This window comes from Trichoderma virens (genome assembly GCF_000170995.1).
Source record: "Trichoderma virens Gv29-8 chromosome Unknown TRIVIscaffold_91, whole genome shotgun sequence".
NCBI lineage: Eukaryota > Fungi > Ascomycota > Sordariomycetes > Hypocreales > Hypocreaceae > Trichoderma > Trichoderma virens.
This window is the reverse complement of record NW_014013658.1, coordinates 1,771,992-1,786,801: the sequence shown is the minus strand read 5'-3', so window position 1 is coordinate 1,786,801 and position 14,810 is coordinate 1,771,992. Positions and strand designations below refer to the sequence as shown.

At 44.9% G+C, this 14,810-nt stretch overlaps 8 protein-coding genes across 8 annotated transcripts; 4 read left to right on the top strand and 4 right to left on the bottom strand.

Moving 5' to 3' along the window:
- Positions 1 to 1,007: 1,007 nt before the first annotated feature.
- Positions 1,008 to 2,905, bottom strand: TRIVIDRAFT_196120 (uncharacterized protein; the record flags this gene model as incomplete). The annotated part of the gene is made up of 2 exons (XM_014095044.1): positions 1,008 to 2,720; positions 2,807 to 2,905. 2 exons carry the CDS (start codon positions 2,903 to 2,905, stop codon positions 1,008 to 1,010), a joined length of 1,812 nt encoding a protein of 603 aa, XP_013950519.1.
- A 1,237-nt stretch (positions 2,906 to 4,142) lies between these two features.
- TRIVIDRAFT_119427 (uncharacterized protein) lies at positions 4,143 to 5,014 on the top strand (the record flags this gene model as incomplete). Its single annotated transcript, XM_014095043.1, has 3 exons — positions 4,143 to 4,543; positions 4,788 to 4,849; positions 4,917 to 5,014. Coding segments are annotated over 3 exons (561 nt in total), but the record flags the coding sequence as incomplete, so codon positions are not given.
- Positions 5,015 to 5,330: 316 nt separating this feature from the next.
- Positions 5,331 to 6,011, bottom strand: TRIVIDRAFT_39393 (uncharacterized protein; the record flags this gene model as incomplete). Its single annotated transcript, XM_014095042.1, has 1 exon — positions 5,331 to 6,011. The coding sequence occupies one exon, from the start codon at positions 6,009 to 6,011 to the stop codon at positions 5,331 to 5,333; it is 681 nt and encodes a 226-aa protein (XP_013950517.1).
- An 883-nt stretch (positions 6,012 to 6,894) lies between these two features.
- Positions 6,895 to 7,997, top strand: TRIVIDRAFT_40085 (uncharacterized protein; the record flags this gene model as incomplete). The annotated part of the gene is made up of 4 exons (XM_014095041.1): positions 6,895 to 7,007; positions 7,061 to 7,661; positions 7,805 to 7,901; positions 7,957 to 7,997. The coding sequence occupies 4 exons, from the start codon at positions 6,895 to 6,897 to the stop codon at positions 7,995 to 7,997; spliced, it is 852 nt and encodes a 283-aa protein (XP_013950516.1).
- A 707-nt stretch (positions 7,998 to 8,704) lies between these two features.
- Positions 8,705 to 9,414, bottom strand: TRIVIDRAFT_228239 (uncharacterized protein; the record flags this gene model as incomplete). Its single annotated transcript, XM_014095040.1, has 2 exons — positions 8,705 to 9,165; positions 9,228 to 9,414. The coding sequence occupies 2 exons, from the start codon at positions 9,412 to 9,414 to the stop codon at positions 8,705 to 8,707; spliced, it is 648 nt and encodes a 215-aa protein (XP_013950515.1).
- A 644-nt stretch (positions 9,415 to 10,058) lies between these two features.
- Positions 10,059 to 11,060, top strand: TRIVIDRAFT_64875 (uncharacterized protein; the record flags this gene model as incomplete). The annotated part of the gene is made up of 3 exons (XM_014095039.1): positions 10,059 to 10,314; positions 10,367 to 10,886; positions 10,946 to 11,060. 3 exons carry the CDS (start codon positions 10,059 to 10,061, stop codon positions 11,058 to 11,060), a joined length of 891 nt encoding a protein of 296 aa, XP_013950514.1.
- Positions 11,061 to 11,551: 491 nt separating this feature from the next.
- On the bottom strand, positions 11,552 to 12,900 carry TRIVIDRAFT_64876 (uncharacterized protein; the record flags this gene model as incomplete). The annotated part of the gene is made up of 5 exons (XM_014095038.1): positions 11,552 to 11,782; positions 11,848 to 12,409; positions 12,462 to 12,591; positions 12,666 to 12,825; positions 12,886 to 12,900. The coding sequence occupies 5 exons, from the start codon at positions 12,898 to 12,900 to the stop codon at positions 11,552 to 11,554; spliced, it is 1,098 nt and encodes a 365-aa protein (XP_013950513.1).
- A 586-nt stretch (positions 12,901 to 13,486) lies between these two features.
- Positions 13,487 to 14,490, top strand: TRIVIDRAFT_39749 (uncharacterized protein; the record flags this gene model as incomplete). Its single annotated transcript, XM_014095037.1, has 4 exons — positions 13,487 to 13,651; positions 13,715 to 13,913; positions 13,963 to 14,132; positions 14,203 to 14,490. 4 exons carry the CDS (start codon positions 13,487 to 13,489, stop codon positions 14,488 to 14,490), a joined length of 822 nt encoding a protein of 273 aa, XP_013950512.1.
- Between the last annotated feature and the right edge of the window lie 320 nt (positions 14,491 to 14,810).

The following is a 14,810-nucleotide window of genomic DNA, read 5'->3' as shown; positions in this document are numbered from 1 at the left end:
AGATCGGTGTACTCACCTCTGATTGAGAAACCTTGTCAATTGAGGCCTCAGGCAGCTTCGGAGAGGCGTTATCATTAATAGATTGGACGTCACTGGATTAAGTAGCCACATAAGGCTGGCGTAGCGAAATGTCCTGGCGCTGGAATACTGACTCAGGATGTGGGGGGAAAATAGACAATTACATATTTACTCCCGAAATCAGGATGTACAATGCGAGAAACTAAAACGAGGGTATTTGTAAGCAGGTAATTTCTCTCTGCTAAGAGAATTGCTCTCTACGTAAAAAGGGGCCCTACGTCGTAAGTTCTTCATTTCATTTGATTGGCTGATGTTAAATGAACATTTCCTTTGTAAGATAAATTAACCATACGTCTGAACGGGTGGGTCGGAAGATCAACCCTACTATGTCTAGTAGGAACATCCACTACTTCGTGCGAGGCTTGAGAATATTTCTTCAGGATCACAAAATACCATAGGGATATAATTACAATAATGATTATTACCTATAACAGAAACCAATACAGTATGAAACCTTCAGCCACATGCCCATATCGAGCTGCTGATGCGGCTGACTATATGTATGTATATTCAAGGCTAGGGCATAATCTTTCATTGAAACAACTAGTACAGCTTTATTGAACGTTTCGCCTTGATTATATACTTAAACTCACTCTCTCTCTCTGTCTATATATGTGTGTGTATATAGCAAAATTGAATGTCCCAACCATAGTGCTTACTTCCACCTCCTTCCCAAGTCCGTCTACCTCCGGGAGAGTATAGGAGGCGGATGGCTTAAACTCTCGTAATTGCGGTTGGAGACAGGGATGGCGGTGGCCTTATGGCAACGATCCCTGAAGTGATATCTATGTTGCATCTCAAGAACTCTGCTTGGCAAAATTACAAGTCCACTCCGATCAAAGAATTCGAAATACCACTGCTCTTTGTGCTTTATGGCAAAGGTAATAAGGGAGGTAATTGAATGAAGAAATTGAAACACTGTAGTGTGGCTATGAATTCTGAATAATAAAGCCAGCTGCACGCTCAGCGATGCCATATACGGCCGTTTGGATATGTGCCGACGGAAGAACGGGTATAATACTTGCGTCCACAACACGCAAATTAGTAGTGCCATAAACTATTAGTTTTGGGCTCACTACTCCACCGTCCTTCTTAGGAAGCATTGCACATGTTCCAACGGGATGATATATGGACAGCGTAGTGTTGAGAACGTACTGACGCCAGTCTTCGTCCGTCTGTACAGCCATTCCTGGTTCGTACTCATTCACCCATGCTGAAGAGAGTGGCGCGGAATTTGCAATCTTGCGGCAGTACCTGGCGGCCTCGATAGCTGCTTGCACATCGTACTCGTTGGACAAGTATCGGGGATCAATCTGCGGTTTGGTATCGATGTCGGGAGAAGTTACGTGAATGGTGCCGCGGCTCAGAGGATGCATAACGACACCAATAAGCGTGAAGAAGCCCTCCCCAAACAGGGTGGAGCCGACGGCAGGGTACCCCTTTACTCCAGTGTAGCCATCTGAGAAGATTACTTCCACTTGCGGTGACAAAAGCGATCCCATATACTGTAGCTTTTTCTTATCGACAACAGACCCGAGAGACAGCACCACCCTTTCCGCCAGAGCATTGAGCTTTGCAGCCACATTGCCTACCGCCTGATGCCAGTTTAAATAGCTGTATCCACTGCCGGTGTAGTCGTATAAAGAAGTCTGGTTTGCACGCCATAATGAAAGCTGCGTGGCTGCATAGGTGGTGTTGTACTTGAGTATATCAAATGAGGTAAAATTGTCCTTCAATTGGTAGGATGCTTGGTACCGAACATGGTCCTGCAGATTCTCTCCTACACCATCGAGATTAATAATTTGATCTATACCAGCCTTAGATAGCACTGCTTTGCTACCTATACCAGACAATTCTAGCAGGCCAGGGCTTTGGATAGTGCCGCAAGATAAAATAACCTCCCTCCTAGCGCTGATAGTAGTGCCGTCTTGCAGTGTCACGCCGGTGGCAGTATATGAATTTCGGTCTTTACGAAAATTCACCTTAGCTACGCGCGTCTCCAGTAGCAGATGTAAGTTCTTCCCAGATTTTGGGATATAAGCGTTGGCGGCGTAAGATCTCGTCCATGTTCGCGAGTCAATGTTGCTAGGCTGATTCATATATCCGATAGGATTTCCACCCAAGGAATTAAGGTTATGCGTGATGCCCAAATCAGCCATAGACTGCAGCCACAACTGCTGCTGTGCGGGTATAACCCTATTCACTATAGTGTGGATAGGTCCGCTGGTGCCAACCCCTTGGTCGCCATAGTTGGATGAATTGATACCAGTAAAGGTCTCAACCATCTCCATTGCAGCAATCATGTTCTTCCAGTTCCAAGACGGATTGCCGAGTTGCTCCCAGCCGTCATATTCCTCAGAAGCGGATCGGTCCCATGTCATTAAGTTCAATGCTGAGCTTCCGCCAAGCACCTTACCTCTGTTGGCTCCGAGGACTCTACCATTGAGCGCGGTTTGCGGCACGGTAGTAAAGTTCCAATCGTAAATGGTGCCGAGAGTCGACCCTTTCATGCCGGGAATGTTAATATGATCTTCGTCCAAGGCCGCAGGACCGGCCTCGATCAGCAGGATGGTTCTGTTTGGCAGGCCCTGGCTTAGCCTAGTGGCCAGTGCTGAACCAGCCGTGCCTCCTCCCACCACTACCTGCGACAAAGTATTAGCGGCTACTATTCTGGTGCACGGCAAGTCCGCTAGAAGATTAGGACTTTCCAAGGTAGTCCAGAACATACATAGTCATAAACTTGAAGTTTGTTAGAATTAGAACCAGCGGTTGCCAATTGAGCGACCACAGCCGCTATGAGCCAGGCCCTCAGTGTCGATCGCCTCATGCTCTTGATTCACAACGTGACGAAATTAGTTCGGGTTCGGAAAGGATTAATTAAGAGAGAAAAGAGTGATGATATTTTAAGCACTAACGCATTATTTAGACGTCTCCTGATAGTGCACGAAGGGCTAGTTCCAATCATTAGTAACAAGGTATCTACGTCCTTCATATAGCCCGCGTTGCAGAGATGCAAAGATGCAATGAATCACTACACCGCCTTTGCGTCACTTTCAGACAACTGATAGAAAAACTCACTGCATATTGCCTAAATGCGCCGTTTACAATCGACCAACAGCACTGGGCAATTTCGGAGCTTGACAACTCGGGAGGAAGGAAGGAGAATAACGCTCATCCACTCGTATTCGGCGCGGGATCCGTTCTGGTTTCGCCATTCTAGCCGAACTCAACCCTGTTATCAAAAGCGCCCCAAGTCCAGGGTCTGGAGATATGCACTGGTCTGGAACACTTGCCATGGGGCCAGAGTTGACATGGGGTAACCAACAGCCTTAAAAGCTGTAGCGAGTCGAATGTCACCTGCGCTAGTACGGAACAAGGGTCAGGGAATCCGGATTACAAGCCCATGAGTCTCTACCAGCTGAATCCTGCGACCTTGTGAGCTTGCACATGTAGGAAATGCATGCTCCAATGTCTTCGAAGTGTTTCAAGAGCAGAAAGCGTGTTAGTAACGGACCAACTGACTTAATTTCTGCCTCTATGTGGCAAGCAAGGTGGAGAGTTAGCGGCTAGGATTGATGTTACCTTACCCCAGGTCGCAGACTGCCTCCAACTACTAGGTAGTTGAAGTAAATTTTTACATAAGACCAAAGCATTTCTGCAGAAACAAGATGTGCTGCAGCATTCCTCGTACTAATTTGGCTCCCAAATTTCTGATCCAAGTCAGCCTGAAGAAGTAGCTACTGGGCACCCTAGCCAGTGAGCCTAGTTTAGGGGATGGCAAAGTACATCCTCTATTCTAGGTGCCGTATGTCCACTGATAAGATGTGGACGTCGCCATAATATTGCTTTGCCTTTACATATTCTTAATTTCTACCAGTGTGACGACATCTACCACCATGACTCGCCCGCCGCCGCCCGATTCCCTTCCCTCGAACCGAAATATCGGAACTACACTGATCGTCGTCACGGGCATCCTAACTGGCTTTATGCTTCTAACGACCGTTTTGCGGATTTATACTCGCTTCTCTCTCAACGCACAGGGCTTGGATGACTACTCCATGATTATAGTTAATATTCTGGCACTTCCTCGAATGGCTATTCAAGTGGTACAAGTCACAGTTTATAATAACGGCCGTCACCGCTGGTATATTAGCGAATCTGACTACATCAACAACAATATGCTGGGGTGGTACTCACAGATTCTTCTTTTCGCTGGCGTGTGCTTCTTAAAATCCTCTATATTATTCTTAATCATACGTCTCAGAGACGAGGCGAAGGTCCGCCGGATTCTTTATGCCGTTATTAGCGGGCTCTTTATTACCAACTTTGGTACTATTGTTATTCTCGTTGCAGAATGCTCTCCCCCATCCGTGTACTGGACTCAAATAGGTGGAAAATGCTGGGACACAAGAATTCGAATCTACGCTATATATTTCACTATAGGTAAAGTTAATAAACGATACAAGTGGGTTGATTTCGAAATTTGGGCGGTAGCCGCTAACATCTTAGCTACTACGCACAGCATATTCAATCGCAACCGACATATTATGTTCATTGCTTCCTATGTATGTTGTATGGGGCGTTCGTATTAAGATGCATACTAAAGTCGCTGTTTGTGGCCTAATGAGTCTTGGTCTCCTGTAAGCTAATTGCTACAACTTCGGCGCTTGGTTCATATGCGTTACTAATGGTTAATTTGTCTATAATAGTGCCACGGGGTTTGGTGTAGCTAGGGCCGCGTCCCTCGGCCTTGTGACCGTCGATCTCAGCTGTATGTAAATCATCTCACTTAATTCCCCTAAGCCTCTTTATCAGCCATCTAAAAGGACTAACGGTAGGGGATTACGCAAAATCGGCCATTTGGTCCAACCTTGAACTTTTTCTAGGCATCATCGCCGCAAATGTCGCCATCTCTCACTCAATATACACCTTTCTTCGCCACAAAAAGACGGCCGACGGCGAACCAGGTTCCAATTCGACAAATATCCGTCTGGGGTATTTGAAACATGTCGAGTTGCACAATGACGTTATGAGGGGCACAGATTCAGCAATTGCCCGCCATCCTTCCATCTCCAAGAGCGAAGGAAGTGAAGCCCCTTTGGCAGTTATATCTTACACAGCGCCATCGTCTGCAGTTGACAGCAAGCAAGCGCACTGTAAAGTCTCTTAGCTTAGTTAACATGGCACGTAAACTCTTGTCTTTTGCTTGAAAGTATCACGTTAAATACACTTGCCTAATTAGTTAAAATTCTCTAGTCATTTACACTCACCACCCTCACATCAGGCGTTAAAAGCTTTTCTCTAATCTGAACACCGTTTAACAAATCATTACCCTTCACTCTCTTTAAGGCTCCCTCCAAACTGAGCTCAATACCACTTTGAATATGCCTTTTGGTAATTCTTTCTATCGCCAGTGCAGGATCCACGTCCACAAACCAGGTTTCATCAACAAGCTCCCTGATTCTATGCCATGGCTCTGCGTCCAGTAGCAGATAATTACCCTCGAGAATCACAAACTGAACCTCTTGGCCCAAAGTAATTCCTCCCTTAATGGGATCTTTGATCGCGTGGTCAAAACTAGGCGCAACTATGGTCTTCTTAGGCGCTCCGAATCTTGATTCTGACAGTTCCTCCACGAGGCTCACTACACCAGCTGCATCAAACGTCCATGAGGCGCCTCGGCGAGCGTGAGCCTCGGTGCTATTGGGCATTCTGTCAAGAGTAGTGCGTGAAAGGTGGAAGCCATCCATTGGCAACACCGCTGCAGTGGGCGGTGAGCCAAATATGTTGAGACGCGAAACAACTTCTGCTGCGATTGTGGATTTTCCCGAACCGGGAGGGCCGGCTAAAGTCACGATGACCCGATTTTGATCATTATGGCTCGTTTTCAGGTGTAATGTACGGGCGGTAAGAAAAGAGTAAACTGACTCCATGTTTCAATAAGGATAAGAAGCCGCCTAGAATTTATGACATCTTATAGGTACGGTGCCAATTCTTTAAACCACCTGCTTTAACCGTTCCCGAACCACTATGCTCTATCTTATTTTGCGAACAGTATGCGGATTATAGGAATAGCTGGATTTTGCGAATCTTGTAATCCGAGAAGGCTGTAATTTATATTGCGGGGCTTTGTAGCAGTTTAGGGGATGTTTATTTAGCAGAAAAACTCTATAAATGATCACTCTTCGCCAACATCCACTTATTTCTACAAATACAACGTTAAGACATTGGGAGCCATTTTCGTTGTCTGACTCTATGCGTTCGGAAAAGCATGTCCGCAGTCCGGGCAACATTCTCCGTGCGTTAATCTACATCAGGACTAAAGCAAAGTTGCTAACCTGTATTATCGGCTCTTAAGTTATGGGGCATGTGGCTGCGGGCGCCTGTGCCCTATCCGTATAAGGGCGGTGCTGGTAAAAAGGCATTCGGTGATTAGGCTTCGGGAAAAATTGCCGGTCTAATTACTAAAGAGATATAATCTGTGACATCTGTTGTACTGATTGTTTGCTACATGAGAGGTTATATCAACACAAGCTCATTATGACAAAGAATGCTTCTTCACCACAGAGAACGTGATCATTTTTTTACGCCCTTATTTGTTGCCTCAACTTGTAATAGGACGTAAGCAATTGCTGGCCGAACGAAGTATTTTATTAATACGTGCATACACATTGCGGTTCTACCTTGCCACCGTCCGATACTTCATAAGAAGAACCAGACTCTACCCAATTTGATCCGATCTCTGAACACATTATGACAAAATCAGAAGCTGGTGCAGCGGACAGAGAGGCCCTGAAAAGCCGTGTTTTACCTCAGATGGCTTTCAACAGAGTTCAGGCAACACTCACGCCCAAACCAACGCAGACGATGCCCAATTCTCAAGCAGGCGACATGGCAAAGCTCAGATTTAAAGTTGAGGGAAACGCAATGTACTTGAATTCATTCCCAAGGCACGACTCGTGTTAGACTGATATTTCAGCAGAATCACAGGCGGAGCGGGTACACTCGGAATAGCCGCAGCGCGAGCCCTCCTGGAGCATGGATTGACGGGTTTGATGATTTTTGATCGAACTCTCGCCCAAGCAGAATCTGAGATCGAACAACTGAGAGTCGAATATCCAAGTGCCAAAATCCTGAGTAAACAGGTCGATATTATTGATGAAGTTGCTGTAAGCAGTGCAGTCATAGATACTGCAGAACTTTTGGGATCGGTAAATATCCTCCTTTGTTTTGCTGGTGTGGTAGGCTGTGTCCATGCAGTTGAAATAACTGCTGCTGAGTGGCGTAGAACACTTGAGATCAACACAACGGGCTCTTTTCTATGCGCCCAAGCGGTTGCAAAACAAATCATTTTGCAAGGTACAGGGGGAAGTATTGTCTTCATAGCCTCCATCTCTGGCCATAGAGTCAATTTCCCCCAACCACAAGTTGCTTACAACACCAGCAAGGCAGCTGTTCTGGCCATGAAAAACAGTTTAGCGGCTGAATGGGCCAGATATGGAATAAGAGTGAACTCCATTTCTCCAGGCTATATGGACACCATCCTCAATGAAGGAGATGGTATCGCTGATGCTCGAGCTGTCGTGAGTCCCCCATACATCATGATATAAGAAGTAGCTTTCCCCAAAGAATTTTATATACCGGCCATCGTTGCCAACCATCATACGTCTCTCTATCGAGTAGATGGAATTTGTACAATACTCACTAATAATGCCTAATGATTTAGTGGGCAGACCGAAATCCAATGGGACGAATGGGCCAGCCCAACGAGCTCACTGGCCTTGTCGTTCTTCTTGCAAGCAATGCAAGCAGCTATATGAATGGTAATATCTGACACCTTTGATTCTTTTTCTATTGCTAACATATCATCTCTTGTAGGGACTGATATTATCTGCGATGGTGGCCAGGTCCTCTTATAAGCGATGTAAACACATTGAGCATTCGATATAGTCTAATATTGTTCTCGCTAGCAGTGCGTACATGTATTGGATATTCATACCTAAGGCAAAGGTACTCTAATATTTTTTGGCATCTGACATAATTTACCTGTGGATCAGTGGAACGTTTCTAATGCATACTGATAATTGTTACTTGCATCGAAAGGCTGGTATTCTAATATGTCTACTGGAATCGTTGATAATTCATGTGATCTGCTATCGTTGATTGCTCCTATCGATTTATCAAGGAATCCTCACCTGGACTCCTTGTCTACATATGGCCGTTGCAATGCTTTAATGTTAATCATGTCGGAATCTATAATAGCGCCTATGGAGAACAGCTTTTAAACACTATATATACGAAATTCCTTTATGAAAATTGACATTGGTTGTCAGGGACGTGGAAGCTTCTTCGCCGCAAAGAAGCAGCAAAGTTCAGACTAGGTATCATAGTTTTAATAGAGCTATGAAAGAGAGGAAACTTCCTCTCTTCATTAAAAGAGATCAAGATATATACAGTCATTATTGTGTACCTAGCTGCGGTGTTGTAGCTAGCTAGCTAGCCTCCACCTCTTTGATCCCATCGCTCTCTTTGTGTCTTGACTTCTGCTATTGGCACTTGGCACCACTGCTATTCGCTAGTGTTGATAAGTATTGACAGACAGAATGAGAACCGCAATTTGAAACTCCTAAACCATGACTATCTTAATATGATACACAGTGATCACTCGAGAACACTCCTCAATCAATGGAACATTCTGTTTAAATGCGTCTGTCTCCATTGCTATACGATGGGTTGCCACATCTAACCACCCAATCAATGCTACGTAGAGCTCCTCACTCCCGCCGGTCTCCTCTATATCGACTAATATTTCGTTGGTCGCGATATCCTTAGCAATACCAGTACACCCCTGAGTATCCACAATGATGGATGAAAATCTCGCAAAGGTATCGATAAAACTTGAGTTGTAGGAGGAGAATATTGCAATTTCTATCACTCCATCATGGAAAATTCGTGGATACATATGTGGGGCAATGGGTACATATATTGATTGAGGAGTGCCTGGGGTAATATTGTCGATATTTGTTTGCAAAGTTGCAAACGCTGTCGATTGTTTGAAGTCGACACAGTGTTGTTTTGAGATCCAGTCTTTCAACCATTGTTCGTTAGCATCATGATGGATTCATCGCACCAAAAGGATAAGAGCGTACCTATAAACAGGTACACTTTGTCTTGGGCCTCAATTGTCTGGCCCCAGTAAGCCGTTCGCACCCCATTCTGCTGCGTCAATGTGGAGAGAGCATTATTCCACTTGTCGTTTGCGAGCAGCGATTGACCTTCACTGATTATAATAGGCTGCACGCTAAAGATAATAATTTCCATGATTTGAGAGGCCATTGTGAAAATTATGGATCCAAAACTCAAATTGAATTCCAAAAAAAAAGCTTTCTGCCCAACGTATTAAATGATGATGATACAATAAGACCCATCTAGGACTATGGGTAGAAAAAAAGGTCGCTCTGCCGTAAACTCTGTGCATGTGTTTTATACCAGGCTGCAATTCCCGCGACCGGAATAACAGTCCCGCTACCAGGAAGCCCACTCGGAGATTGATGGCCAACATGAAAACCGACAGTAGAAATATCAGGGTGAAAACAATGCCAACTACCAATAATAGCACGCAAGTTCCTTAACAGGTTTGATGCGATCCGACCCTAAGCGCTTTGGATAGCAGACGCCTGATTAGAGACTTGGTGTACAGCGGACCCCGGGTTCCGGATTCCGAGCGAATTATGTTAGTCACTTAGTAAGGTCTAGGGCTCCTGAACGGGATCAGAAATCCGTTCGAAGAGGATGAGAATCCATTTACAAACTCATTGGTGCTTGAATTGGCGTCAAGCCGCCAATTCCATGGGTAGGTAAAAGAGTTCGGTGGTCCTACCCCGCTACGCTAGGAGCCCAAAAGAATAAGACATAAATGGCACTGAACGGCATGCTGTTGTTATTGATTCACTTACAATCAAGATACTTGAGATTCTAATATGTCTGACGGTGGAATCAATGTCGAAGGCAACTTTAACCATGGGAATGCTATCGCTGGTCCTGGGGCAGAAAGGATAATGCCTTTATTCTCCCTGAAGGGGAAGACGGCAATTGTTACAGGCGCAGGAGCGGGGATCGGGCTCGCTGTTGCGCAGGCATATGCGGAAGCTGGCGCAAATGTCGCCATATGGTACAATAGTAACAATCACGCAGTTGAGCGAGCAGCAGAAATGGAACGCGAGTACGGGGTAAAATGTGAGTACCATATTCGATTATGAAACTCAATCTGTCCTAACACAATTTGAAGGCAGAGCTTATAAAGTCAATACAACGATATATACCGACGTACAGAAGGCAACGGATGATATTGTAAAGGAATTTGGAGGACGATTGGATATATTTGTCGCCAACTCCGGCATTCCTTGGACCCAAGGCCCTGCCCTCGAAGGAGACCTCTCGCACTACCATGACGTGGTCAATATTGACCTTGATGGCACTTTCTATTGTGCGCGAGCTGCTGGAAGACATTTTCGCCGCCAAGGGCTGGAAGGCACAGATGCGAACGGGAAAGTACTAGATCAAAACTACAGTTGCGGATCATTCATTGCCACTGCAAGCATCAGTGGTCACATCGTCAACATTCCACAGCTCCAAGCCGCATATAATGCAGCAAAAGCCGGCGTGATTCAGCTTTGCAAATCTCTTGCAATTGAATGGGTGAAATTTGCAAAAGTCAATTCTGTTTCTCCCGGGTACATTGCAACGGAGATATCTAGCTTTATCCCCCAGGAGATGAGAGTGATCTGGAAGAATAAAATTCCCATGGGGTAAGTAATACATGGCGATTGGTGATGAGTTTTTGAACTGTGCTAATTTTAAAATATAGCCGGGAGGCCCATGCAAATGAACTTAAGGGTGCCTTCTTATTCCTTGCTTCTGATGCTTCGTCATACGTCACCGGTGCTGATTTGGTTGTTGATGGAGGATATACTCTAGTCTAAGTTTGTTACAAGGAGAAACATGGAGTTATTATTTCCCTATCTCGTAAAAAAAAAAAAAATCTTTTTCTTTTCTCTCTCTTTTTTGTTTGTAGTTCAGTCATAATTATACAATTACAGTATTTGCACGCGTCACTTGGTGGCTAGTTATGCGTGATCGATGTTGCTATGTCTGTCTCGAGCCTATATATAAATGGATAAAGGAAGCATTCACAATTTCCTGCTTACACACTACCTTATATAAGAGCACCATTTACTTCTTAAAAACATTAATTAGATTTAGCAAAAAGACAGTGACGCCAGCTTTAGAGAAATAATAGCAATTAAAGTTCAATCTAGGAGGTGTTGAGAGTTGACATGATTCTCACGTGTAATGAAGCATTCTGTATTTGATATTTCTGATCTGGCGCCATAATTACAGAAGTTCTAGATGTTAAAAGACCAATTCACAACAAGGAGATGTAGATTCACACCTAGTGAGTGAATAAGCAATTCTAAACTCCCTGAATCAAAACCTTGATGACATTCTCGTGCTTCTCTCTCACCAATTGGAAGGCATCTTTTGCATCTTCAAACTTGAATCGGTTTGTGACTAGCGGCTTCACATCAATTTTGCCACTGGCAACCAGATCAACTGCAGTTGAATAACAGCCCGTCGTGTAGCGAATTGAGCCACGAATTGTGAGATCACGAATGCATGCAACAGTGATTGGAAACTCCACAACCTACCACTATGTTAGCAAAGATTTAACTCGAGAAATTGTCCTTTACGGGAAGAGAAGAGCTTTACCTCTTTTCCCATGCCTGCTTGAACGTAGGTGCCTCCTTTCTTTGTCAAATGAACTCCAGTTGAGATGCAACTTGCGGCCCCCGTCGCTTCAATCACAACATCTGGACCGTCACCAAGGTTGAACTCTTCCTTGATCATTCTAGCCAGCTCCTCATTCCACTCATTGTCAGTATTAACAGTTGCGGGCTTCTTGGGAGGCAGGAAAACACCATCGGCGCCATAGCTTTTCGCGAAATCTAGTCTCCCCTGGCTGATATCTACTCCAATCACTTTCTTTGCACCGTAAACCTTGGAGACCTTCTGACAGAGGACGCCGATGGGACCGCAGCCGAAGACAACAATAGTTTGGTTGGCTCGCACGTTGCCTACCTTGGTCATTTGCACGGCGCAAGCTACTGGTTCCACCAAAGCTCCTTGCTCCAAATCCATATAATCTGGAAGAGGAATGCAGTAGTCAGCCGCGACAATATAGTATTTGGCAAGTGTACCATCCCATGGTGGCGTAGCAGCAAAGATAGTGTCGGGACACAAGTTGTAGGATCCGGAGCGGCAATAATCACAACTACGTACACAAGTTAGCAAATACCGCTGCTAGTATGTAGGAGCAAACTAACTGTCGACACGGTACTCCTGGTTCGATCGCGACACGGGTTCCAACTTTGAGATTTTTGACGGCGGAACCTACTTCCACAACAGTTCCTGAGCTTTCATGTCCCAAAATTATGGGTGTAGTCAGGACAAAATCTAATTTGAACATCAGTACAACTTTCGGCTTTCGCGGCCATGGCGGTGATCCCAATCATATGTAGGTGACTAACCTCCGATCCTCCCATTGTCATAGTAGTGAAGATCCGAACCACATATCCCGGTTTGGGCAATATGAACTCGGACGTCCCAAGCATCCCTCAATTTGGGGATTGGTCTGTCTTCAAAATCTGCATGTCCAATAGCTTTAAGCACAAAAGCCGGATTAAGTTCCTGCAATTAGTTATCAGTTGGATTGAAATAATGACGAGTTTGGGATCTTTGAGGATTTACAGTATTGTTTGTCATTTCGAATTCTCAGAGAGCGTCTCAGTATCAGTAACAGATGGATATCTCAATCCTTGACTATAAGACAAGAGTTTGAGGGTCTTTACGGGTCTTTATGATGGCTAGGGATTGCGGTATTTCGACATTACTTGCTAACTAGTTTTATTACATCTATTCATGCAAGTATCTTCATGCATGTAACTGCAGTCAATAGCCATCGGCCAACACATGCCCGGAACTCTTCACACGGAGCTTTGTGTCCGGCGGACTAACGGGTTGCCTGCGGTATTTATAAAATAAAACCCTGGCTATCCGAACAACGCGGAGACAGTGGTCCGATGATATTAATCATTCTTTCGGATCTTGTCTACCGCAAGTCAGCCTAAGACAATGATAGTCGGGGGTCATCTACCGTAATTTTGTAGAAAATCATACAAGAACCTCGCTCTAGGACCCTGTGAATAGTCGTAGATACTTCGCGTCATCAGATAATAGCTGCACCTTCATACAATTCTGAATTGCTCAAAGAACCGATCAATTTATAATTAGAAGACACATAAGCACACAAATTACGTTGTGTAACGCAAAGGCACTTCAATTCACAATAATGGATTCTTCAAAAACCTCTCTTCAAGCACTGGCACCACCTATGGCGCTGTCGGACAGTGTCATGAAAATGTTTGACATGACTGGCAAGGTTGTTATTGTCACTGGTGGCTCGGGAGGAATCGGATACGAAGCAGCTCGAGGCCTTGCAGAGGCAGGCGCCAATGTTGGTTTGCCATTTCTTTCGGATGCTAGCATTGTATGCTCTTGTATCTGACTATAGCTCCAGATTGCCCTCTGGTATAGCCGTGCCGCGAATACGGACGACCTCGCAGCTACAATTGAAGCAGATTTCGGCGTAAAAGCAAAGGCCTACAAGTGTTCGGTTGAGAATTTCGAAGAGGTTCAAAAACAAACGGCCGCTGTAGTCAATGACTTCGGTCGGCTCGATGTCATGATTGCAAACGCAGGCATCTCCCGTCCAGCAGGTACATAAGTATTCGTTCACTTATAATCGTTGCTTAACAAGTTTCTTAGGCGGTATTGATGACCCCATTGAAAACTGGGAGCAAGTAATTGGTGTAAATCTAGACGGAGCCTACTACTGCGCTAAAGTGGCAGGTGAAATCTTTCGAAAGCAAGGATCCGGAAGCCTTATCTTTACAGCATCTATGTCTGGTCATATAGCAAATGTTCCACAGCGTCAGGTGTGTTCCAAATATTACGTCTGCTCCAGTAACCGGCACTCTAGAAACTTAACAAGAATATTATATTTAGGCCTGCTATAATGCGTCCAAAGCTGGTGTTATTCATCTCGCCAAATCCCTCGCAGTGGAGTGGGCGGGCTTTGCTCGTGTGAATGCAGTTTCGCCCGGTTATATCAAAACACCGATATCTTCGAGAATTCCGAAAGAATGGAAGGATGAATGGCTGAGTCTCACGCCAATGAGACGCGAGGGAGAGGCGAAAGAGTTGAAGGGGATATATCTTTACCTTGCAAGCGATGCTGGCACTTTTACCACCGGAGCAGATATTATAATTGACGGAGGATATTGCTGCCGGTAAATATTTGGAAGGGAAGATTGAAATGAAAGATTTTTTGTTGTGCATAATTGAACGTGACAACGATAGGTTGTAATGGAACTTCTTTCGCCAGATACTAGCTATATATTTGTATCTGAACAAGACGAATAGAGCCTGCGTTGGGGATGAGATAGGCGTTCACTCTAGATTGAGCAGGGGTTTAATGTGCTGTAAACACCGGAACCGTGAGAATGCCAACCGGAATGGCGATCTAGCTTCGAAAGGCGCATGTCGCCAATAGCTGGCGTGAGAATTCACTCATACGCAGACATTCGATTCATAAAATCCGTGATGGTTGATTC